Source organism: Phyllostomus hastatus, unplaced genomic scaffold (genome assembly GCF_019186645.2).
Source record: "Phyllostomus hastatus isolate PE091 unplaced genomic scaffold, TTU_PhHast_1.1 phas_contig_551, whole genome shotgun sequence".
NCBI lineage: Eukaryota > Metazoa > Chordata > Mammalia > Chiroptera > Phyllostomidae > Phyllostomus > Phyllostomus hastatus.
Window position 1 is genome coordinate 9,057,218 of NW_025333909.1, and position 27,063 is coordinate 9,084,280.

Here is a 27,063-nt window from a genome sequence, read left to right on the forward strand (position 1 = left end):
TCTAATGTCTTTTTATTTTGACTGTCTGGACTTTCGACACCTAAAGAAATAACTTCTGAGCCCTGGCTGGTGTAGCTCAGTGGATTGAGCACGGGCTGCGAACCAAAGTGTCACAGGTTCGATTCCCAGTCAGGATACATGCCTGGGTTGCAGGCCACGGCCCCCAGCAACCGCACATTGATCTCTCTCTCTCTCTCTCTCTCTCTCTCTCCCCCTTCCCTCTCTAAAAATAAATAAAATCTTTAAAAAAATAACTTCTTATTAATGAAAAGCAGTCACTAAGGTACTTGAAAAATTGCTGTGCAGCTTAATTAAAAAAGGACAACAGCACAGAAATATTCAGAAAGCAGAATTAGTATGTTCGGGTGTATAATAATGACAGCACTAATAATACATTACCAAACATTAATTAGCACAAGGCTTTTACGGTGCACAATGTATATTCACACACATCATCTCATTTATTCGACATTATAACCCTGGAAGGCAGGCAGTATTATGCATGTGAGAAATGGGATGAGAAAGGTTAAATAACTAGCCAAAGATCAAGTAATTCAGTAATTTGGTATCTCCAATTCAAAGTGCCACAGTAAATTCATTCTCTCCAACTTGGACATGAGTCTAAGAATGAAGATTTAAGGAGAGATGACAACACAGTGCAATGCATATGGCCTCAGACCTAGACTTGAATCTTTGTTTTGCTGCCTAGGTAGCTGTGTGTCCTCAGACAAATCACTTGACTTCTCTGAGCCTTTGTTTCTTCATCAATGAGAGTACCACCATTCAGCTCATAGAATTATTCAGTCATTATTGTACCAGAATTATTCAGGGTACTTGCTCTATAAGCACTATCTACCTTTATCATTCTTCAGAAAGATATTTTTAAAGGTTTTATTTATTTACTTTTAGAGAGAGGAGGGAGGGAGATAGAGAGAGAGAGAAACATCAATGTGCAGTTGCTGGGCGTCATGGCCTGTAACCCAGGCATGTGCCCTGACTGGGAATCGAACCTGCGACACTTTGGTTCGCAGCCCGCGCTCAATCCACTGAGCTATGCCAGCCAGGGGCTGAAAGATATTTTTAAATTACTACATTTCATCTAAATACCACTCTACGCACCTATTTTTACCAGATGCGCACTCCAATGGCAAACAAGAATACAATCACTCTCCTCTATCTGGCCCAAATTAGCTGTTACTTTGTAAAGGCACAGACGCATGTGGTCAGCACGTGGTTACTTGCACGGCTGGGATCTGCGCTGTCAGAGAAGTCCAGTCTCTGCTGACAGAGCAAAGCCAAGAGCGGGTTTCAGTATGCAACATGATTGGAGGCCAAATTACATAAAACCAAAATGACTATCATTTGTGTCTTCCCTCAATACGTCCATCCAGGCATCCCACAAGTCTGCAACACGGACAGGCTGTTCCTATGGCAAACAGGCCTGTTAGCTTCATGCTTAGAAAGACTAAAATAACAGTCTAATAATGCAGGTAGTAATATCTTCCTGGCCACGATTTCGTATTTCTTTCCACCCATTTAATAAACCCTCAGTTCTTGAAGCGAGGAGGCACATGGCTGTTTCTCTGTGAATATTTTTTGAAGGAAAGAAAAAGAGAAAGAGAAAATGGGGAGTGGGAAGAGTGGGGAAGAGAGACAGAGAAGACTGTGACAGGTGGTTAAGAAAAAAAAACAAACTAAGATTGTGGCAATTCCTAGCCTAAAAGAGCTCAGAGTATAAAGAACACAAACATGAATTTAAATAATCAATGTAATTAAAACTGTTATAGAAACACAATGGACAGAAACAGTCCTTCTGTAGAGGGGCCTCATGGGAAACTCCAGAAAGCAGCGGACACCAGGTGGGTGCTTTGCGATCTATAACAACCCAACTGAAGAGTGTCCAAGAAGGAAAATGTAGAAGGAAAAAGGAAAGTGGAAGGGATTACTCCTGTGTTAAAGGGTGAAAGAAGAGGGAACCAAAAGGTGATGTTTAACTAAAACACCAATCCAAAAGAACCTATGCACCCCAATGTTCATAGTAGCACAACTTACAATAGCCAAGTGCTGGAAGCAACCTAGGTGCCCATCAGTCAATGAGTGGATCAAAAACTGTGGGACATTTACACAACGGAATACTATGCAGCAGAGAGAAAGAAGGGGTTCCTACCCTTTGCAACAGCATGGGTGGAGCTGGAGAGCATTATGCTAAGTGCAATAAGTCAGGCAGAGAGAGACAAATCCCATATGATCTCACCTTTAACAGGAACCTAAACAACAAAACAAAGAAACAAGCCAAATATAACCAAAGACACTGAAATAGAGGACAGGCTGATGGTGACTGGAGGGGAGAGAAGAGGGAATTTCAGGGGAGAATGGGAAGGGTTTACAGGAACAAATTTAAAGGATACATGGACAAAAACTAGGGGTAGGGGGGGTGATAATGGGAGGGAAGTGGGGAGGGGTGGATGGGTGGGCTGGGATGGGAGTAAAAGGGAGAAAACTGTACTTGAACAATGATTAAAATAAAATTTAAAAAAAAAGGTGATGTTTAAAAACAGTGGTTGGACACACTTATTCAACACAGTTGTGGAAGTGTTGGCCACAACCATCAGGCAAGGAGAAGAAATAAAAAGCATCCACAATGGAAAGGAGAAAGGAAATCTGTCACTGTTCACAGATGACATGAAACTGTGCACAGAAAGCCTACAGACTCCACCAAAAACCACCAGATCTAATGAAAGAACTCTGCAAAGTAGCATGATATTGACATTAATACCCAGAAATTAATGGAATTGTTATACATCAATAATGAGCTATCAGAGACAGAAACTAAGAAACCAATTCCATTTACTATTGTAACAGCAACTAAAAAAAGATACCTGGGAATACATTTACCCAATGACGTAAAACACCTGTAAAACAAATGCTGGACAGGATGTGGAGAAAAGGGCACCCTCATGCACTGTGGGTGGGAATGCAGACTGGTACAGCCGCTGTGGAAAGCAATGTGGAATGTCCTTCAAAATTTAAAAATGGAACTCCTGTTTGACCTAATGATTCCAACTCTGAGAATATATCCAAAGGATCCTGAAACACCAATACAAAAAAAAAAAAAATACAAGGTCTGTCCAGAAGGCATCCAGCCACGTAATATGAAAAACAGAGACATTTACTGAAGAAGATACAAGACACAAGAAACACTGTACACAGGACAGTGACACCTCAGTCCCCTTCAAAGTAGGCACCTAGGGACCTCACACAGGTCTCCCAATTGTCATCAGCTGCCCCTGTCGAGTTTTCCTGAATCTTATCAATAGTTCTGAAATCTCTCCCCTTTCAAAGGTGAATTTCAGTTTTGGGAAAATCTAGAAGTCACTGGGCGCCAAATCTGGGTTGTAGGGGGGCTGAGTCACCTGGGGGATGTGATGTTTCACCAAAAATCTCTGCACGAGACATGGTGTATAAGCAGGGTTGTCATGATGAGGCTGCCAATCACCAGTTGTCCATAGCTGAGACCTTCTGAATCATCCGAGTCGTTTCCCCTGAGGAATGTTCAAGTTTAACACAAAATTGGATGCAGATGCATTGCTCTACTCACTCAGTCATTTTGAATGTGACGGCCACACAGTACACACGCTCACTCAATGTTGTCTGCCACCCCCACTGACTAGCACAGTGAAGTCATCATTGTTCACGCATGGGCACTCCAGTCCACTCTCCTTGGCTGGGAGCTACATCGATGCCGTGCAAACCATGCTTGTTATATGAATGATGGCTGGACTTTTACTGGACAGACCTCCTATACGCACCCCTATGCTTACAGCAGCACAATGCACAATAGCCAAGATTTGGAAACAGCCCAGCCGGCCCACCAGTAGGTGAGTGGATACAAAAACCTGTGGTCCATCTACACAATGGAATACTAGGTGGCTATAAAAAAAGGAAGGGAATCTTACCCTTTGCAACAACATGGATGGACCTGGAGAATATTATGCCCAGTGACATAAGCCTGTCAGTGAAGGATGAATACCACATAATCTCACTCATATGTAGAATCTAGTGAACATAATAAACCGAAGAACAACGTAGAAACAGAGGCACGGATACGTGGAATAGGCTGACGGCCGCAGGAAAGGAGGGCATGGGCAGGAAGGAAGGTGGTGAGGGGGTTAACCAACGGACATTTATGCGCAACCCTTGGACGTGAACAACAATATGGGGACTGACTTGGGGGGTGGTGCGGGTGGGGCTGGGTGGAGGTAGGGAAGGTGAGAAAAAGCCAGAACAACTGTAACAGCATAAACAATAAAAATAAATAATGTTTTTTTGAAAAACAGTTGTTGAAACCCAACTATGGAGCAACGGGATGTCTTGAAAAAGTTTTAGCCAGAAGAGCAGCACTGCCAAACCAGTTTTTCAGAAAAACTATTCTATTCGCAGGATGAAGGATGAACTTGTATTACGTTTGAGCTTTAAATGTCAGGGTTAGCCCTGGCGGGTGTGACTCGGTGAGTGGAGCTCAGGCCTGCAAACCAAAAGGTCACCGGTTTGATTCCCAGTCAGGGCACAGGCCTGGGTTGCGGGTCCCCAGTGTGGGAGGCAGCCGATCAATGTATCTCTCACACACTGATGTTTCTTCTCTCCCTCTCTTCTCCCTCCCTTCCCCTCTCTCTGAAAATAAAGAAATAAAATCTTAAAAAAATAAATGTCAGAGTTTTTTTAAATTCTTGTTTAGAAACAAAGTTAATATACTTAAACTTTGTGGTCCTATCGATAATTAAGGAAAAGAAGTAAAATAACTGCTTGTTTTTTAAATTGGTATATATAAGCCAGTTTAAAAGCATTTAAACTGATTTCAATTTTCTTTAACAATCTAACAGCATTTGACTAATTTCAAAATAAAACCATTTTGAACACTTGTCACCATAAAAAGTTAACTACCTCACAATCATTACTCAAATCCACCTACCATTCTGGTGAGGGCATTTATAGGAAACATATATAGGCTTGCAATGAATTATATACTCTCTCCCACTAGGAAAAGCCATACATGAGTTAGAAGCAGATAACCTATATCAGGGTCAAATCACACAGTCTTACACTGGAAATGCACTGTGTAATATGTGAGTAACATGGGGTCAATCATACATCTCGTAGGGGTGTAGGGAGGAACAGGTACAAAATGTTATAAAACACCTGACACGGTGTCTCGTAGCATGTCACTGACATTTAATAAATATCAGTTCTATTCCATTCTCTTCCTACTCCAAAAGGATTAGTTATTTCAAGGAAAGAAATTATCACTTGTTTACTATTTACTGAAATTATCATCAAAGATCTAACAAATTTAAATACTACATCAAAGATCTAACAAATTTAAATACTACAGGTCTTTTCTATATGTACCCGATAGAAATTCATTAAATACTTAATATCATTTACACATTTCACATTAAGTGTGATTATGAAATATGTTAGTGAAGCTGTAGCAAATAAGTCTACCAAAGGGTTATAGGGAAAATGCAGGATTCTGATGCAAGACCAACAATTTTTACTGGCAAGTCATTTTTATAAAACACAGGTAAATAAATAGTAAGTATTAAATTAGCATTTCATAACAGTTTGTCCTGGGGGAAATTGAGGTGTTACCTCCTGTCCTTCTCAGATGAGGTTCTGTTATATACTTGGCAGCTAGAAAAAAAATGTTAGCATCTTCCAGAATGTTATACGATCCTATAAGAAATGAACATGTATAGTCCCAACTTTCTGCAATTTTCCAAACCTGTCTAAATAAAACATGGATGTAAAATCAGGACCAATAAGGAATGATATTAACATTTTCAAGAACATTAACCTAAAACATTTTATAAGAATGAAAATGCATTCATTTTTCAAAATCCCCTTGTAATCCAAATTCTTAATGTTAAACCTCATCATTTACAACTACAACATTTAGGTCAGTTCTCTATAATCTATACTTAAAACTGTATTAGTATCTGGAATTGATTTTTCCTAACACTGTACTTATGTAAGATAAACATAAAATAAAGTACTTACACCACTCCCGGCATATCGAACAATAAATAATAGATTCCCCTGACAGGGCTTTGATGATCTGGCAAAGCCTGAGTGCTTTCAGCCCAAATCATATGAAACCATAAATCACTCTTTATTTTATAGAACATTTCAAAATGGAGTCCTGCTTTCTACCTTGAAAAGTCATTTCATGTGTTATTTATAACTAGCGAAGACCAAAATGGAAAGAAAATTACAGAGAACTAGAAAATTTACTGTGACTTTTTTTTAATAAAGAACAACTTCTTTCTTTAGGGGAAAAAAAATAGAATTACTAGCAAGGAAAAATGTCAGTACAACAAGCTCTTAGAGAGCCACACCCTTTAATTACTTAAACAACACTCTGTATGGAACCTTTGCTACCATCCTTAACAAACCATAAAACGTATTAGGTAGAGAACTGACTAGAATGAGCAATGTAAAGCTATATACTTAGCTCATGCCACAGCCACTCCAAAAAAACAACATCAGAAAATGAGGCAGAAACTGAATTCCTACCCGGATGCAAATAGGTTTGTCTATTCCTATCAAATTGTAAATGAAAAATTTAGATCTTATATTTACTTTTTAGTGATTACCTTAAAAAGAAAAAAAAAACTGCCAGTGACCAGCCTATGGGACTACCAAGACATACAGATAAAAATACTGGTTTTAAATTGACAATTATTTTAATTCACTTTGACCAACAAAAACAAACATGTTAGTAAATGTAGTGATTTAATACCTATGGATTTCTTCTTCATATTAAATACTGTTATTAATATCTATGGAATTTTTGGAACTTTTGAAAATATACTACTATTAAAATATTTACTAGCAAACCTCATGTTAATTTTTTAAATGTATATAATGTGAGCTTTTAGGAGTGTCTAATAACAAGAACACTATTTTAATATTCAGGGTACTGAACTAAGTGTCAGGAAAACTGGATTCTTGTTTTCAGGTTTATACTAAATAGCTGAACAGTCAAACTCTCTGAAACTCAGCTTCCTTGTCGATATCCTTATAGATAAAATGAAGGGCTTGAAATGAGTGACCCATGAGGTTTGTTACAAGTTCTCAAAGGCAAAGGTGAATGCCAAATCAAAACTTGGTTTCCGTTCTGGGGCAAATGACTTCAACTTAAAAGACTGAGGGACAGGTCCAAGCTGGCCACGTAGGAGGTCCCTGACCTCAACTCCTCCGCACTGACACCCCAAGCATACACATAGAGCAATCCACCCTAAAGAAGAATGGAGGGCTGATTAGACAGTGTCTGCACAATAAATGATACGGGGACCACGGAGCTAAGGATAGGAGACATGGAGACACGGTGATGCAGTGACCTGCAGCAGGAAGGGATACCCCTGAGGGTTCCACGCACAAAGAAATCCACTGACTCGCCCTGATTGGCCTGCCAAACCTCAGGGCCTGGTGGATCTCTCTCTAGAATCAGAGGTACCTGCAGGTGCCCGTTTGGGGGGTTTTGTTTGTTTTGCATTGCCCCTCCACCTTAAGAGCACAGGTGGGAGCACTGGCCCAGGCACTTTCACAGGCCTTCAAAGGACCCCCAGTACAGTCCGAGCACTCTGATGGACACCCGCCAGACTACACCTGCACCATCTCCAGCTGGCCCTACCAGACAGCCCCCGCACGGCACCATGGGAGCCCTGGGTCACGCTCACTTAAGCCATGGAGGCAAGAGAAAGAAACAAAAGGCATCTAAACTAGAAAGGAATAAGTAAAACTGTCAGTAGTTGCAGATGACATTACTAGATGCAGCAACCCCGAAGGACTCCATAAAAAAAACTTTCAGAATAAATGAATTCAGTCAAGTCACAAGACACAAAATTAAAATACAGAAATCAGAGTATTTCCATATATTAATAACAAGCTCAGAGAGGGCGAAATTAAGAAAACAACCCATTTACAACTGCATCAAAAAGAATACAATATCTAGGAATAAATTTAATCAAGGAGGTAGAAGACCTATACTCTGAAAATTATAAGTTACTGATGAAAGAAATTGAAGAGACACAAATAAATGGAAAGATATACCTACCAAGCTCATAGACTAGAAGAATTAATATTGTTAAATGTCTGTAGTACACAAAGCAATCCACAGATTCAATGCAATTCCTATCAAAATGCCAATGGCATTTTTCACAGAACTAAAACAAAGAATTCTAAAATTGGTGTGGAACCACAAAAGGCCTCAGCCAAAGAAATCTTGAAGAGGAACAAAGCTGGAGATTTCCAATTCCTTTATTTATAACTATACTACAAGGCTACAGTACTCAAAACAGTATGGTGCTGGTACAAAAACAGGCATAGATATATCATCAATGAAATAAAACAGAGAGCACAGAAATAAACCCACATATGGATAACTTGCTCCACGAAAAATGAGCAATGCAAAAGGAACTTGGCTGAATCCCATTTGTTGTACAGAAAGAAAAAAAAACAACAGAATAGGGAGTGAATTAAACCAAGAAGACATGCTTGCGAATCAGATGAAAACCACAATCTAATTATGGTAATATAAGCTAAAAGAAATTAAGAAGCCCTGGCCGGTAATTTAGTTGGTTAGAGCATCCTTGCAATACGCCAAGGTTGAAGGTTTGATCCTGGGTCAGGGCATATACAAGAACCAACTAAATAAATGCATGAATAAATGGAACAACAAATCAGTGTTTCTCTCTCCCCCACCCCCCAACTCTTTCTCTCTCTAAAATCAATAAATAAAAACTTTTGAAAAAGTTAAGGAAATGATAGAAGCTTTGAAAGAGCAACATGAATCAGAATTAGAAAGCATCAAAAGTGTGATTAGATAATAGGAACATTTGAAAGAAGGGTGAAATGACTCAAGAAGAAATTAAAGAAAAAATCATTTCAGAAATGTGAACTAAACTAGAGGAAACACTGGAGCAAGCCCACACCATGGATAAATGCCTTATGAAAAACTTAAAATGCAGACAAGGGCATGAAGTTATGTCTTCAAATGACAGCCATTAACTTTGAGATATTCAAGTATTTACAGATTGAATGATATATCTGAGATTTTACCCAAATCAAGAAAACTATATCAACTCAAACTGCTGTAATGAAAGTTTTATTAAGTAATGACCTATGCCATGCCAGGAAATACCATATTTTGCCATGCATAATGTGCTCCCGCATTTTTATGCACATTATACAGAGGATTATTATTATGCCCATGGTATGTAATCATTAGACCCATGTATAATGTGCATCCTTATTTTTCCCTCAAAAATGTGTGCAAAAAAGTGTGCATTATACATGGCAAAATATGGTATGTTACAATAAAACAGACTTATACACCAACCTGAGGCAATGGAATTGGACACGACCTTGTACATACCAGCTGTGAAGAGTATTTTGGTCGGGAAGACTGTGGAAAGTTAAATATGGTCTCTTTGCTATATGAGATAAAAATATACCAGAATAATAGAAAAGTGAAGATTATTCACGGAAAAAGTTGCACAACAGTGTGCACAGACTGATCATATTTTGTCATGAAGGTGTATGCTTATAGCATCATGTATGTCCTGAGGGGGGGGGCTTGACAATCTGAAAAGGCAAGGGCAAATAAATAGAATTACTTTGGTCAATAGGCATAGCCTACTAAAGTGGAAATGTGTGTGTGTGTGTGTGTGTGTGTGTGTGTGTGTGTGTGTAAGGGAAGTAGAGCTATATGCATCTGTACAAATAGATGCACACACAAGCATAAACCGGATCAACCAAAGCAACACAAATAATACAGAGTAGAATTCCCAAAGCTAGACAAGCGTTAAAAACAGATAAAGTTAGCCCTGGCTGGCGTAGCTCAGTGGATGGAGCGCAGGCTGGGAACCAAAGTGTCGCAGGTTCGATTCCCAGCCAGGGCACATGCCTGGGTTGCAGGCCACGGCCGCCAGCAACCGCACATTGATGTTGCTCTCTCTCTCTTTCTCCCTCCCTTCCCTCTCTAAAAATAAATAAATAAAATCTTAAAAAAAAACAGATAAAGTTAACAATGTACTGATTACAGATACATAAACATGTGATAAACACACTTTAAAAAAACAAGGGAACAATGAATACAATTTACCATAATGGCTACATCAGTGGGAAAAGAAGGGGAGACGGTGGACAGTGGTCTCCCAAGGAGATTCTACGGTGACGTTGCTTTCCTTTAGCTGGACCACACACACATGCCACTCACTTTATCATTGTTCACTGAAATAAATAAAGCACATCCCCTCGTATATATACATGTACATTTCATTTGTATTTATGACTGTTTATAATAAAAAAGAAAGCTGTGGACCAGATCCCGGGCCACATGATAAAAACTGCCTCCTCCACAGTTCACGCAGCCTCCTGTGAGACAGTAGGGCTCTTTAATATACAACACTTATTATTTCCATGAAAATGAAAATTGTTTTCCAACTTTAGTATAGTTTTGTAATATATATATAAATAGCAACCGGGAACTGCTGGTGATTTTTAGTCTATTTCACCTCAAAAACCATGTGCATGCCAAGCAAGCACAGCCTAACTTTCCAGCTAAAAGAATGCGCTGAAACTGAGTAGCAGATAATCCCCCAAGGGTAACGGATTCATTGCATGGAATGTGAAACGTTTCAGAGAACGTGATGGTGAGCGGCCATATTTGATTCCAATGGCTACAGCCCGGGTTATGCAAAACATCGTGAGAGCCCTGGAGAACAGGAGGAGAGGACACAAGGCACAGGAAAGGAGAACTACACTGCAGAGGGGGCTCTGCTTAGAGATGCTGCTACCTCTGAGGAACTGCCTCAAGCTTCTGATTTATAGGGAAGGGGAAGCCTCTCCCAGACAGTGTTCTCCAGAGTAGGATAACTCCCTTTGCCTTTCTAGGCACTGAGAGCAGAAAACGGGTGCTCTTCCGTCAATACATACCCAAGAATTGCAAAGCAGTTTTCATAACAGCAAAATCTTTAGGCTTTCTTTAGCTCCTTCAGCATTCTTACATGGATAAAGGAAAGTTTCATACTGTGTCTCCCCAAATAAGATACATTTGTTCAAAACCTAAATGTGAGCCCTGGCTGGTGTAGCTCAGTGGATTGAGTGTGGGCTGCAAACCAAAGCATCGCAGGTTCGATTCCCAGCCAGAGCACATGCCTGGGTTGCAGGCCATGGCCCCCAGCAACCGCACATTGATGTCTCTCTCTCTCTCTCTCTTTCTCCCTCCCTTCCCTCCCTAAAAATGAGTGAATGAAATCTTAAAAAAAAAAAAAAACACCTAAATTTGTTCAAAACCTTTAGGTAAAACAAATGACACATAATGCAAGCTGCTGAACAAAACAGGATAAAAGAAAAAATAGAAAACCTGTGAACCACCAAACAACAAAAAAAAGAGAGAGAAATAATGGTAACAGACACACAAAGATCTTTCCCGCCCTGACCAGTCTGGCTCAGTTAGTTGGGTGCCATCTTGCAAAGTGAAAGGTTACAGGTTCAACTACCAGTCAGGCAGATGCCTGGGTCGCAGGTTCGGTCCCCAGTTGGGCGCATGTACAGGAGACAACCAATCAAGGTTTCTGTCTGACATCAAATTTTCTCCCTCTCCCCCCACCTCTCCCCCCTGCTACCCACCGTCAACCAACCAATCAATCAATCAATCAATCAATGTATGAATGAATGGTCTTCCCCACCAAGCTGCCAAAGGGCAGAGGAAGAAGAAGATGACTCAGCCACCTGAGTCTTCCTAGGGCTCTCCATGGAAAAAGCATGGCTTCTTCCTGGGAAGCACCGCTGTCTGGTATGATGAGCCAGAAATATCAAGTACATTTTCTGAGCACCCACTAAGCATCTGAGCACCCACTAAGCATTTTACAGGAATTACTGCATGGAATCACTATTCAGAGATAAGAACATTGAAACCTGGGACATGAAAGAACACAGAGACATTGCTGATTCAGTCCCAGTCTGTCTGACTTCCGAGCTACAGTATCAATCCCTGTGTTATGCTGTGGAAATGGCATACATACATGTCAAAACAGAATATAAGGACAGTATAGTGTTTGTAAAACTAAACGACTTTAGAAATACCACTTTCATTCCTAGACTGTAAAACAGTTTGCCCCTGGCAATAACTCCCAAATGTGTATGTATCAGGAATGTCCAACCTTTTGGCATCTCTGGGCCACACTGGAAGAAGAGTTGGCCCTGGCTGGTGTGGCTCAGTGGGTTGAGTGCAGGCCTGAGAACCAAAGGGTCACCAGTTTGATTTCCCATCAGGGCACATGCCCGGGTTGTGGGCCAGGTCCCCAGTAGGGGGCATATGAGGGGCAACCACACACTGATGTTTCTCTCCCTCTCTCCCTCCATTTCCCTCTGTTTAAAAATAAATTTTAAAAATCGTTTTTAAAAAACAGTTGTCTTGGGCCACATATTAAATACACTGCAACATATAATCACACAAAAATCTCATAATGTTTTTTGTAAATTTACAGTTTTGTGTTGGGCCGCATTCACAGCCACCCTGGACTGCATGCAGGCTGTGAGCCCCAGGTTGGACATCCCTGGCCAATAGATGATTGATAGATAGACAGACAGACAGACAGACAGACAGAGGAAGAGGGGCTGCGTACTACAGAGGAAAATTCAGGAGAGTTCCTGTCCTATGATCTACATGCAGACCCCAACTCCAGCTGTGTGACCTGAAGCAAGTGGCTGTCAACTTCTCCGGCCACAGATACCATCTCATTCAATCTTAAGGACAGCCATGTGACTTATCTCTTTTCTTCTGGCTATTCCTATATCTGTGTTGCATGTAAGGAAACTTGGTAAGGTGAAACAAGGTGCCCAAGGTTTCGGAATAGTAAGTGGCAAAGCCAGAGCTCAAGGCTGTCTGTCTGTAACGCCTGGTTCGGTGTTCTGTCTACCATTTCCCACAGGCAGCTCCTAAAACCTGGTGTGTCCCTGAGGCACACTGACAGCTGTCAGGATGCTGGCTGGTTGAAAGCATATAAAGGGACTATAAGGGAACTAAATGGTAATTGAAAAAATACAATAAAATTATTTTTGAAAATTTAAAAAATTTTTAAAAGCCTATAGAGGCAGGAGACTCGCCCTGTTCTGTTTCTTCCTCTTCCTATAATCGCTCCTTCTTCTTACAAATCTTACTGATTTTAACCAAGGAGGTCAAAGACCTGTACTCAGAAAACTATAGGACGCTGAAGGAAAAAAAAAAAACTGAGGAAGATACAAATAAATGGAAACCTAGACCACGTTCATAGATTGGAAGAATTGACATCATGAAAATGCCCACACGACCCAAAGAGGTGTACAGATTCAGCATATTTCCCATTAAGATAGCAATGGCATGTCTCATACATCTAGAGCAAATATTCCAAAAATGTATATGGAACCACAAAAAAACCTGAAGAGCCACAGCAACCTTTAGAAAGAACAAAGTAGGAGGGACCACAATGTGCCAAACTAAATTACAAGGCCACAGTAATCAGAACAGCCTGGTACTGGCATAAGAACGGACACACAGGACAAGGGAAAAGAATAGCGAGCCCAGAAATAAACCCAAGTCTCTATGATCAATTAATATTGGACAAAGGAGGCAAGAGCATAAAATGGGATAAAAATAGCCTCTTCAATAAATAGTGTTGGGAGATCTGGACTGGTACATGCAAAAAAAAAAAAAATGAAACTCAACCATTGTTTTATACTATACACCAGAGTAAACTTAAAAAGGATAAAAGACTTTAATATAAGTTGTGACACCATAAAAGTCCTAGAGGAAAACATAGGCAGTAAAATTTCGTACACCTCACGTAGCTGTATATTTGTTGATATATCTTCTAGGGCAAGGGAAATAAAAGAAAAAAATAAACAAATGGGATTACATCAAACTAAAAAGCTTCTGCACAGCTACAGAAACCATCACCAAAACAAGAAGGGAACCAACTGTACAGGAAAACATACTTTCCAATGATACTTTAGACAAGGGTTTAATCTCCAAAATATATAAAGAACTTAAATGACTCAACACCAAAAAGACAAATAATCCTATTTAAAAAATGGGCAAAGGAGGATATAAAGACGACCAACAGATATATGAAAAGATGCTCAACACCATTAATCATCAGAGAGATGCAAAATAAAACCACAATGAGATATCACTGCACATCTGTCAAAATAGCCACCATCAATAAGTCAACAAACAAATGCTGGTAAGGTTGTGGGGAAAAGAGAACCCTACCTAGTGCACTGTTGGTGGGAATGCAGACTGGGGCAGCCACTGTGGAAAACAGTATGGAATTTCCTCAGAAAACTAAAAATGGAGCTTCCTTTTAACCCAGTGATTCCACTGCTGGGAATATATCTGAAAAATCACGAAACACCAATTCAAAAGAACCTGTGCACCCCAATGTTCATAGCAGCACAATTTACAATAGCCAAGTGCTGGAAGCAACCTAAGTGCCCATCAGTAAATGAGTGGATCAAACAACTGTGGTACATTTACACAATGGAATACTACGCAGCAGAGAAAAAGGAGTTACTACCCTTTGCGCCAGAGGCATAGAATCATGGAGCAGACTCACAGCTGATAGTGGGGAGGGTGGAGGTGGGGATTGATTGAAAGAAGGGGAAGGGATTAGTCAAAGAACATACTCGAAGGACCCATGGACTTGGACAATGGTAAGGGGACCGATTATGCAAGTGGGGGCAGGCTTGGTGGAGGGGGGGAAAGGCGGAAAAAGTAGGACAACTGTAACAGCATAAACAATAACATAAAAAAGAAATCAAAAAAGAAACCTTACAAAGGCAATAAGGACATTTGCAATTCAAGGGAAGGTTTATGCAAAGCTTAGAAACTGCCCAGAGTTTGTGGGGATGCGTCTCCTGGGAATGCGTCTCCCATCCTTGGCGGGAATCGGTCCTGCTACTCTGGCAGCACCGCATACTGGGTAGTTTTCAGAAAGGTCTTTGTGAACTTTTTGCGTTATCAGTATAGTCTCGTAAGGTTGTTTGAAAGTAAGAAATGATAAATACAGAAAGCGGCAGGTAGAGCGTTATTAATTGACGACAGTTATTTACCCTGGCAGCAGGCTCTAATGGAAACCAGGCTGGGAGCTGGGAGTCCTAAACCTATTACTGTCTTACCCTGTGACCTTGGGCACGGGGGGCACTGTCTCCAGATGGACTAGGTGATCTCTAAGGACTCCTTTCAGCTTCAGAAACCATGCTTTAAGAAATGAAAGTAATAAAAGCTTGTTTTAAAACACCAAACTGAACACACTTATATGACATAAAAAATGGAAGACCCCTCTTTCCCTATGCAATACACTCCCCAGGTAACACTTGTTACCACTCTGTGTCCTTTTGTTGTTTTATGTATATTTTAAATATATACAGGTGTATGTAAATATATTTATACAGGGCGAGGCAAAAGTAGGTTTACAGTTGTTCATATGGAAAATAATACAAAAATAAACTGATTCACAGTCACAACTGTAAAACCTTCTTTTGCCCCATCCTGCGTGTACAGATATGTGTATTTTACCATGATGTATTATACACATATGAACTGTTTCATAAAACTGCGCTCATCCTGACGACATGTTATATATTCTGAGATATTCTATTCTACACCTTTTTTAATGTTGGAATTGATTTCATGACCCAATAATTGATGGCCCCTTGCAATTTAAACAAATCTGCTGTAGACCACGGGTCCGTGGATGTTTGGAAACACAAGCAGAGGGAGTATGGACATCCTGAAATGTCAGAACCACATGTTGGCTCCCTGGAAGAGGAGCGAATGACAAACATGTAAGGGAAATCACTTGGCACAGAGTGTGGCACAAACAGTTGCTATGACACCTCCTGCCACAGTCCCACCCCCCAACGTTTAAAGAAGTGTAGCTACTCCGCCCCCGACATAAGGACACTGTGGGCAATGAGATGCTGGCCAAAGCTAATTCCCTTAACGTTTCTGATTGTCGACCAACACTGGGTAATAGAGCAGCACTGCCGACATGATAAAAGCAGCTTATCCGTTTTAAGAAAATGTTTTTTTTTTTTTATGAGCCGCTTGGATAGAAAATTTTGTCGAGTATATGAAACACCGATTTGACTTATTATAAGAACTATACAGAATCTAGGCTTTTCCACAGAGCCATGATTATTCACACACGACGATCAATTTCAGAGCTGGTAGATGTAGATCATGGAAGTCACTAACTCAAATGTCTCACTTTTGCAGATGAACAAAATGATGCCCCAAGAGGTTACGTAATTTGCCAAAAGCCACTCAGGAAGGTCAAGTAAGCCCCACGGTGCCCCGCTGCCACATCCAGTGTGTGCTGCGCTGAGAACTATCTAGCAAGGTGGTCAGGATTTAGAAGCAACGGTACTTGTAATTTCCATGTGTCATTTTGGTTATCTCATTTCCTTCCCCATAATCTTTAGTGATACAATTCTTAAAAAAGGATTTGTGCGTTTATGCTCTGCCAGAAAAAAATTAAGTTAGCCTACTCCACAACCCATCTCAGGGGAAGAAATCCAAGCTATTATGTGTGTGGTGTACTTTAGAAAGCAAAGGGATACAGATGGAATCTCTGTGTCACCTTCAGAAAGCAAGAAGTGCTCAAGGAGAAGCCCTCATTGGCTCATGAGTAGCTCTCAGGATGTAACTGTCAGCAACCGCAGAGAGTTGCTTAGAACAGGCAATACAGTCAACTGCACAGGGGCAGGGATGAAGTTTTCGGTAAATGTGGGTTGAAAATGCTGCAAATTGAACGTCTGTCACTCCGCTAAATGGCCCCAGGCCACTGTGCCGTTTGATGCAGGTTTGCCTTTCGGCTGTTAGACTCTTCCCTTTCCCACAAGGACATGAACTGTCACTTATGTCTCATGACACCCCCCAAACACAGCTTTTGCAAAAGCTGGTGCCACTCCCTGTACCTTCCAGCAGGATGCTTCTAGTACACTCCCGGGAAGCTAGAATTATTTCTCAAGTAAGAATGTCCATGCCCTAAGCGAGAGCCAGAGAGATTCCCCTACATAAGAAGGCTGTCGACATTACCACGTGGCTCTTGGAACTTCCATCTTGCCTGCTCTTCGGTTGAGTTGGCTCTGCTCCAGAGGGCAGATTACATCGGCTGCCGGATAGGTCACCTCCAGGGAGGCATTAAGTCCCTGGGACAATTTTTTAACCGGAAACCAATGATGCTTCTCTACAATCCGCAAAATTGTCATTCAAATGTCTTTTGAAATTGTGAAACGTCTAAAAATGACAACTGTGTACCCAAACTAAAGGCCACTTTCTAGACACTTATCACATATCTTTGTCCTCTCCCTTAAGACTCCAGTTGGTCGTCCTTCCTTATTTAGTTTACTCTATATTTTCCATGGTTCACGTATTTTATCTTATTCCTCTGCCTTTGGGTGTTCCAGAGATATTTCCTGTATTTTGTAATCAGAAGGAAATGGGCCTAACTCAGAAAATACAGACAAAACTTTATTTTCCCATAATCCCTGCAAAACGTGATCTTAAGGAAAACCTTTTAGGTAAAAAGAAATACAAATTAATCAACATCAAAGTTATTTAAAATAGTTTTCATGGATGGTTTGACTTGACGCACCAACTGTCTGTTGATAACTTTTTAACTAGAACTAAATCTGCTGGAAAAAAACTACATTGTAATTTTTTAATTTCTTCACGTTTCTGATACACTCATCAGCAATTCTACTTTTGTCAGTAAAACTGAATCTGTGAAACACTGCTTTTTTATGATTTACTCAAGCTTGGACATTTAGTAAAGCAAAAATATGTGAATGGCTTTCAGCAAACGATTTCAGAGGAGAAATATTCCAAACACATTAAAAGTAAGTCCAATTGTAAGTAATGATTGCAATGACTGGAATCATGCTTTTAGGAAAATAACTTTTATCCAATTCTTCCACTTTGACATACCTCAAAACAAAGGTTCAATTCGTAAACTTAAGCAATGTGCTTGATGAAGTCAGAAATGTTCATAAAGTGATCATGAAAAACTTAATTTTTAAGATTAACTTCAAATAAGTTCTTCCAATATTTTGAGTAATAACATCGCTCTCACTGAAATAAGTCTAAAATGCATCTTTTGCCTGATTTCAGATCCCTCCTGATGCAATCTTCTGGATCACTCACAGTATCTTCCTAAGTCTATCGTAACATTCTCCAACACAAAGGAAGCAGTCCATGTTAAGAACTGAATCAGGAGGTAGAATATTTATCATAAGAATCAACAGTTTTTAATAAGAATTAGCAATGTTACCAAATAATTTTGAATCGAGATAAGATAAAAATCACTTAATGGTTCACTGAAATTTTTAAAACACCCAAGTTCCTTGGTAACAAAAAAGCAAGGCAAGTAGCATAGAATCAAAGTATAGTATCACAACTGCTCTGAAATGGGCATTGTTCTCAGTGTTAGGATAGACTGGAGAGAAAAAGTGAATAGTCTATTGGCTCCTTGCCACATCTGTTCATAGCAATTACAGGAAGGTTATCTGCAGCTCTGTAGTTTTCGCGGTGGAAATCGACATGCCCTTACTGTGCTGAGAACAGTTCTCCAGGTGGAACTAGAATAAAAGAATTTTTGGTTAGGTAGCACCAGAACGACTATGTAGTTTACCCGTCCTGTATTTCAAACCAGGAAACTGAGGCCCAGAGAGATTAAGTGCCTAGCCCTAGGAATTCACACAGCTAGTCAACAGCCAAGCAAGGTCTGGAATCAAGGTTTGCCAATTATTTCTATGAATATGAGTTAAGTCTGAAGATCAGAACTACTGACTTGCCTTCTGGGCTGGGCCTTTGGAAATGTACCAGTTCTGTGATCTTCAGCAAATTGCAACCTCTCCAAACACCGTTTTCCTCTTCTGTCAAGTGTAGAGAATACCTACTCTAACGAGGCTGTTGGGAGGATTCCACAGAGCCTGTCAAGTGCTCGGTACCTCGGCTGGCAAATCATAAGCATTGGAAAATAGGCAGCTATTCCTTTACTCTTGCCCTGGAAACATGGCTGCTCCCAGGGTTTGAAAAGACGAGAAACTGAATTCAATGACACACCCGACAAGGCCTCATGCACCAGAGCTTGTCTGGCCTACCACATTCTGCAGACAGGAGAAAACCCCACCCAAGTATCTACTTCGCCCGGTCTCAAAACGCACCCTCCACACTGTTAAGGAAAACGAAATACCAGCTGCTGCCAGATGTCTTCAGCCGTGCGTTGTACGTTGAATTTGTCAGCTAGAAATTGCAGGGAGGGGGGGTTGGCTCCCCCCAAAAGATGGAAAATAAACGGTGGGAAAACGAGAGGACGATAAGATCACACACCTGAACTGGATGGAACTCACAGAAGGTTCTCCTCAGCTCGTGTATTGTGGGTCGGTAGGTGGGTGGCAGAAAGCAGGATGCTTTCTTTCTGCACCATAAAGCAAGAATAATGGCTACCTCGCAAATGACAATCCCCCAGACTTAACACAATAGAAAAGAATCCGTCCCCTTGCCCTGGTAAGTTAAAACGAACGCGGGTAAAAACTGAGCATCTTCCTTTCAAAAACTGGGGACTCCGTTGTATCCGAGCTGCCCTGCACCCTAGGATTATATAAATCGACGCAGAATTCCTGTGCAATGGCGAGACACGATCATGGGCAATATCACCTTGAAATCGACAAGGAGGGAATCGTGTCAAGCCAGAGGCGCCTCCATTGAGAAAATCCCACCCCTCCGTTCTGCAAAGCCACCTCCCGCGAAGGCAATCACGGGGATCGCCCGCAGCCACCGACCTCAGCCTTCCGCAGCGACCGGATCGACCCCCTACTCACGCGGCGCTAAACCCCGCGGGTCCGAGCCCCTCCCTGGAGCTGCCAGATCCCGCGCCGCATCCAGGCTCTGCCTAACTTCGATCCCGTCCTCCCTCCAAGTGCTCAACCCCGGGAATCGCTCTCGCCACCCCCTCGCCACTGCCACGCAAGGTAGGAACCCACAGACGTCCTCCTGTACTTCGTCCGGCAAGTGGCAGAGCCGCACGTACCCGTCCCTATGACGATCACATCAAACTCCGAAGGGAGGTTGTCCGCCATCTTGACAGGAAGCGTGTCACGTGACCACGGCTGGTGGAAATGAGATCAAGTTCGGCCTCGCCTCGGTGGACGCAGGAAAAGAAAGCAGTGCATTCTGGGTATTGCAGTTCTTGGGGGGCGGATGCCAGTAGGTGGCTACAGCATTGCATTGGAGATGATTGCGTGCAGGGTGAAAGCTCAATTCGTTTCCCAGGCTGAGTGCAGTAGCGCCTTGAGCCTGGAGGTTTGTGGTAGAAGAAAGATGTCTATGTTTCCTGCAATCGCTAGGATGAATGTGGGAAGACCCTTCACAATGATGAAGCAACAATTACTAGGAGACACAGAGCACAGATTGAAATGGGAGGTTGCTCTGTGAACAAAAGAAATTTTCAGCCCATCCTGAAAACCGTTTCCCCCAGTGTTTCTCTCCACTGTTTTCAAACTATATTGCTGTATCTTTTTCATCTCTCTGTCTCCCCCATGAAAGCCCACTAAAAACCTCTCCTCCTAAATTCGCCAGAATGGAACTCTTCATCGCGTCTGTACTTCCAGTTAGTCTAAACAGCCATCCTGGAAATATATATTTGCAAAATTAGCCTTGGTTAACAGGAGGGCAAAATATATGAAAGCATAGTAGTTGCTTGATAAGCGTTTATTGATTCACAATCTGGTATTCTACTCGTATACATACAGGAGGAGTCCATACAAGATTCTCCCTGATAAGCTACTACACAAATGATCAAGGTAAAATGACCTTTATATTAAAGTGATTAAAGTAATTGTGTTTGCTGAAGGGGTTTAGATAGTCTCTGCGAAGCAGCTAATAGAGCTCTCATAAGGATTTTCAAGGTCAGCTTCTTCCCACACCCGACCCCCACCCCATCATATGAAATGCTTTGCTGTCTGACAATTCCAAAGCAAAAAAAAAAAGAGAGAGAGAGAGAGAGAGAGAGAGAGAGAGAGAGAGGGCAGGGGAGTGAAGAAAGCTGCTTTTCTGATCCTAGAAATTCACTGTGTAGTTCTTTTACAAGAGTTCCAAAGAGAAAATTCAACAGTGGACCTTCCTGTACACCACATGTCATCTGAGCTGCCTTCCACAGTCACCCTTGTGCCTCCAGCATGGAATGATCTTCTCAGTTTCCTCATCTGTAAGGTGGCAAGAATGATGTCACTTAATTCCATGGTGGTTATGAGGGAAAAGTCAATAAAGTACTTAGGACTATATTTGACTGGTAGTAATCAGCCAATATATGCTGTTGTTAGTAGTTGTAGTCATCGGGAGCATGTGGGAGGTACGGACTTTTGCCAGTTGGATTGGCAAAAAGAAAATCTTTGCTAACACACAACGTTGGTACGGGGATGGGGAAGCAGGCATGCTCCTACAGTGCTAATGGAAGTGGGAATTAATACAATTCCTTTGGAAGGTGATCTGTCAATGGTTTAGATGCATCTACTTGGTGATTTAGCATTATCTTATTTAGAGTGTACCCTAAAGACTGGTAAATGTTTGAAGTCTTTTTTAGTTTTTTTTATTTTAATTGTTCAAGTACAACTTTCTGCCTTTTCCCCCCACCCCAGCCACAATGAGGTACCACCTCACACCGGTCAGAATGGCCATCATCAATAAACCGACAAACAAGTGTTGGAGAGATTGTGGAGAAAAGGGAACCCTAGTGCACTGTGGGTGGGAATGCAGACTGGTGCAGTCACTGTGGAAATCAGTATGGAACTTCCCCAGAAAACTAAATTCTTAATTGCAATGATATAATACCATATTGATCATTTCACTATTTTTCTGACCTTTGAGTTTTAAATTCCTGTGACCAAAAAATATTTTTTTGCGGCAATAGTTATTTTGACTGTATGGTACTGCTATATAGTGTCATAGCATAGATAATGTGTTCTTAAATAAAATATAAAGCCTTTCCCTCCAGGATGGCTTGGGAATTAGACACATAAACATATTGAGGTAAACCTTATATGAAAGAGGGGGATAGTAATGTTCGTTCACTGAACTCTCCTGGGCACCTAGAGAAATGTGTATAATTTAATAGGAACCTAATACAATATTTACTGAATGCTGAAGAGCTGGTGATCTGTGGTACTAACCTGTGAAACCCCTTTCAATGCCATGGTCGACATTTTTCCCAATGTGTTCTGGAGGAAATTCATTCTGCATGATATTAATAGCAGTTTGATGTTAAGATATATTTACAAGGCAATTAGTTAAATGCCTTCTTTGCTAGGGGACTCTTCAAATCTTTGACAATAAATATACGTTTAAACTATGAGGATTTTATAATAACTTAAAACCACAGCACCCACTTGGGGAAACACTAGGCTGGACTATCGGTCCGACACAGAATGATCTTTTGATGCTTTCATAGATGACATTACCCCAGCATCAAAAAGACACAGCAAAAATTTTCTGGGAGTGGTAAGGGGCCAGGTGGACACAAGTATTACATACTCTTCCCAGGTGTCAGTGTTATTAGTATTGGTTAGGATCCAGCAGTCACGTGATTGTACACACACACACACACACACACACACACAAATGGAATTCACCTCCACGGAATCTCGTTCTCACCATGTTGTAAAAAAAACAAACTAACCAGACCCTGATCTTCTAGTATAAACTAAAATGAGAGTCTCGGATAAACCATGGGTCTTCTGAGTTCTTTAAGGTTAACAGAGCTTCTTGGAAAACAGCTATGTCTGTGTGAATGTTTATCTGTTACCACCATGAAAAGCAAGCAATAACATTCCAGGAAGTAGGTTAGTAACAACTGATAACAAGTTCCAGGCTTACAAAGAAAAACATTTTAATGCAGAATTAGTGTTCGAGCTTGCTTGGAATTTAAAAATTTCTGTCTCTAAGCCTGTGGTTGTAGTGGTATTCAAAATTTATGAGCACAAGTATTCTGAACAACAAAACAGCTAAAAATGGAGAAAGTCCAGTCTGCTGAAGAATAACCCAAAATAACATAGTAGTACTTTTATGAGCATACATATGCTTTGAGGAGTTTTGCAGAATACCCAGTGAGGTCAATGTAGAGTTTGCTATTTCAAATATGTAGCAATATTATTCCATCATACCATTTTCTGTTGTATCAAATTCAGGTCCTTTGAATTCATATCTGTTTCCATCTTTAAAAGCTAATCGGTGTCATGACAGCAATCATTTCCATTATAACAGAATTGTGTTTTAAGTGCTACTTTTAGTAACACAATGATGATTTGTACTATCTATTGTATTTGCCAGCTTCTTCAGCACAGAAATATTTAGAACACATTTGCATTTTTCATAGTCCTTGCAAGCAAAATAAAACAATATGCTATGAATAACTTTGTGGGAATTTCATGAACCTTTACAGAAAGTCTTGCTGTTCTTGTTTCAGCTGTTGGATTGCAATGTCATAGAAACATACCCAATTCTGCATGGATGAATAAGCACATTGAATAAAGAAGATTTCACAGAGCAAATCAAACACTGGATTAAACATTTTCTGCATAACAGACCACAAAATAGGCATTCATTTTACCAATGGATCCTTGGCATTAGGAGCAGATAGAAGTGCATACCAATGTAATTAAACTCAAGATTCCTTCTGGTTTATCAAACTAACATTCAGTTCATTAGAATTGTCTAAATATATTTAAGCACGCACATTGAAAAGATTAAATATGAACACTGTTTGCATTTCATCTTTTAGTAAATGAACTTGTTTTCTTTTGTTTTCTCATCCTCAAAGTTTGAATGTAGTAAGTTTTCTGTATGATTGAGCAAAATAAAAAGTTCAGTCAAACGCATAGAAATCTGCCATATGGAATTACTTCACGTTAAATGGTATTTGATTTTTAATTTTTGATAACAAAAAATATAAAGAGATGTTTATGCTAAGTGAAATCAGTCAGAAAAACAAATACCATATGATTGTAGTTATATGTGGAATCCAATGAATAAAATAAACGAACAAACAAAACAGAGACAAACTCATAGACACAGAGAACAGTTTGATGGATGGGAGGGTTGTTGGGGGAAATGGGTGAAAAGTGGGAAGGGATTATGAGGTACAGACCAGAAGTTGCAGAGTAGTCACAGGGAAGTAAAGTACACCATAGGGAATATGGTCAATAATATTGTAATAACCATGCATGGTGCCAGGTGACGACTAGATTTATTGGGGTTATCAATGTGCAAGTTATAGAAATACCCAATCACTGTGTTGTACAGTTAAAACCCATATAATGTGTATGTCAACTGTAATTGAAAAAAATTTAATTATGTAAAAAAAAATAAACTAGGTATTTAATTTCAAAGGCTGAACTATTTCCGCCAAATTTGCTAACCAAAATCTCACATCATAATTTTCAACAGGGCTATTCATAGTAGCATTTTAAATGTTTTAGAGTTTCTACTAGTAGTCTCTCCTTTGATTTGTGTTTTAGTAGTATAAATTGTTTTTACTGTAGTACATTTATATTTTATTTCAATGCAAAAGAATATTTATCAGGAAGTGATTGAATAACCTGAGAGTCACAGCTGTTTATAATCTGTAATCCTCAAGGATAATGGTTTGTTAAGTCTGTGTATGACTCAAATCATTAATAGAAGTAATCATTTCATGTTTGGACTAACTTTGAATATAATGAGGTCATTTAAGCTATATTTTATATTCTATATAAGTATACAATAACTTATATAGAGGTTTGGTGGTAAATAATGAAATGTCTACTAAAAACAGGAATTGTTTCTGTGTTTATGTAGTAGCAATGTCTACCATTGCTACTGTACTTTTCTGTGGAAGCTACACCTCCTATACCCCTACCAAAGGGCAGTGGTCATGTTTTAAAGGCCACGTGACTTCAAATGTGACCACAGTTGATTGGACCACAAAGAATAAAGCTGATCCAAGACAATTCTAGCTGCACACCTAAAACTGATATATTGTTTGTCAACTATAATTAAAAATATTTTTAATGAGAAATCATGGCTTGCAAATAGTTGTACCTGGATTTGAGCTCCCCTGTTTTTTTTAAAGTGAGACCTTTTTAAAAAAAATTTATTTATTTTTTAGAGAGGGAAGGGAGGGAGACAGAGAGAGAGAGAGAGAAGCATCAATGTGTGGTTGCTGGGGGCCATGGCCTGCAACCCAGGCATGTGCCCTGACTGGGAATCGAACCTGCGATGCTTTGGTTCGCCGCCCGCGCTCAGTCCACTGAGCTACACCAGCCAGGGCTGATTTGAGCCCTTTTAAAAAGATAATCCGGGCCCATCAGATTCCCTTTTCCAGAAATTCTATGCAAATGATATATGTAGAAGATTTAATAGAACAGAAGATGAGAGAAAGTATTGAAAATTGGCTTGATGTAAAGTGGGCTGTAGCAGCCTTTATGTGAGGCATTCACCTTGCATTTGCCCATAATAAAGATAAGTAGCTGGAGAAGCCAACTGGTAGAGAGAAAGGAGAGTAGAGGGGACCTTTGAAGAGAAGTACAGCCCTGGCTGGTGTGGCTCAGTGGATTGGCGGCATAGGTAAACGCATCCTCGGAAGTTTCCATAACCCAATTAAAATTACAACTAAGCTACAGAACAACTATCATTCATTCAGAACTGCCTGACAGAGCGCTGAACAGAAGTCCTTTAATGATATAAAAAGAAGCCCCATGGAGACTGGTGGGGGGAAGCAGAGAAAAAGAACGGGCTGGTCCCACCTGCACATGTGCAGTGAAAAACACAGAGGAATGCCTCAGCTGTGGAAACAGCCCCTGAGGATCAACGGGGCCCAGCCGCACACCAGGCTCCCAAACCCAGGGTTGCAGTGCTGGGAAGAGAATTCCCCATAACTTCTGTCTGCAAAAACTGGCAGGGATTGTGGCTGAGTGACACAGAGGGATCCTGGAGTCAAGGGCCCTCACAGATTTATTCAGACTCACTGACCCTGAGCGCCAGCAGCAGGGCAGCAGCTTGAAAGGCACCAGGGACATACAAGGAGGAGCTGAATTGTTTGGCATCAGGGTTTTTAAGCTGGGGGCAGCTTCCTGACAGCGGTGTGCAACATTTTGGTACCTCTGGGCCACACTGGAAGAAGAATTGTCTTGGGCCACACATTGAATACACAAACTGATGGGCCAAAAAAAGGTTTTCAGTAAATGTATGATTTTCTGTTGGGCTGCATTCATAGCCATGCTGGGCAGCGTGCAGCCTGTGGGTCGCGGGTTGGACAACGCCCTGACAGAAGTGCTGGCAGAGGCCACTGGCCCTTTGTTGAGGCCTTCCCCACAGAGCCAGCAGGCACGTACCTCTTCTGAGTCTCTGTCAGCCTGGCCCACACCGTTTGCCCAGCCCTCGTGATTCCCTGAAACCCTGCCACACCCAGCTTTCAGGCCCACTTAAGCTTAAGGGAAATATTTATTTCCCCTTGGACCTTTAAATCTCACTCCTTTCTCAAGCAGCACTGTTGAAATTTGCCTCAGTTTTCTCAAATTCATGCAGCAGATATAAGTGGCACTGTCCCAAAAGTCAGATATGAAGCTTCAGAACCTTTACTTTACTATAATTCAAATTAGCTCATGAGTCCCATGTTCACAACCGGCAGAAAACCTCAACCTGCCAAATCAATGTAACTTCGTCACCTCTACTTTTAAATGTGGTCAGTGCAGGAGCTCACTTCCTCCTTCTCTTTTTATCTTCAAAGCTGGTTTTATGAGCACGGTCTTTTTAATTTTTTTTGAATGTCAACTATAATTTTTTAATTATAGTTGACATTCAATATTGTATTAGTTTCAGGTGTGCAGCATGGTGGTTACATATTTATATAACTTACGGAGTGATTCCCCTGATAAGTGTACTATGCAATTGACACTATACATTTTTATTAAAATATTATT

At 40.7% G+C, this 27,063-nt stretch overlaps 1 protein-coding gene across 1 annotated transcript in view; it reads right to left on the minus strand.

The window, feature by feature from the left end:
• CHM (CHM Rab escort protein) overlaps positions 1-20,204 on the minus strand; it is a 144,152-nt gene extending 123,948 nt beyond the window's left edge. The window contains exon 1 of the mRNA XM_045847467.1: positions 20,142-20,204. Coding sequence (XP_045703423.1) covers positions 20,142-20,190 — 49 coding nt within the window. The 5' untranslated portion in view covers positions 20,191-20,204. The remainder of the gene's footprint in view (positions 1-20,141) is intronic.
• Positions 20,205-27,063: the final 6,859 nt, after the last annotated feature.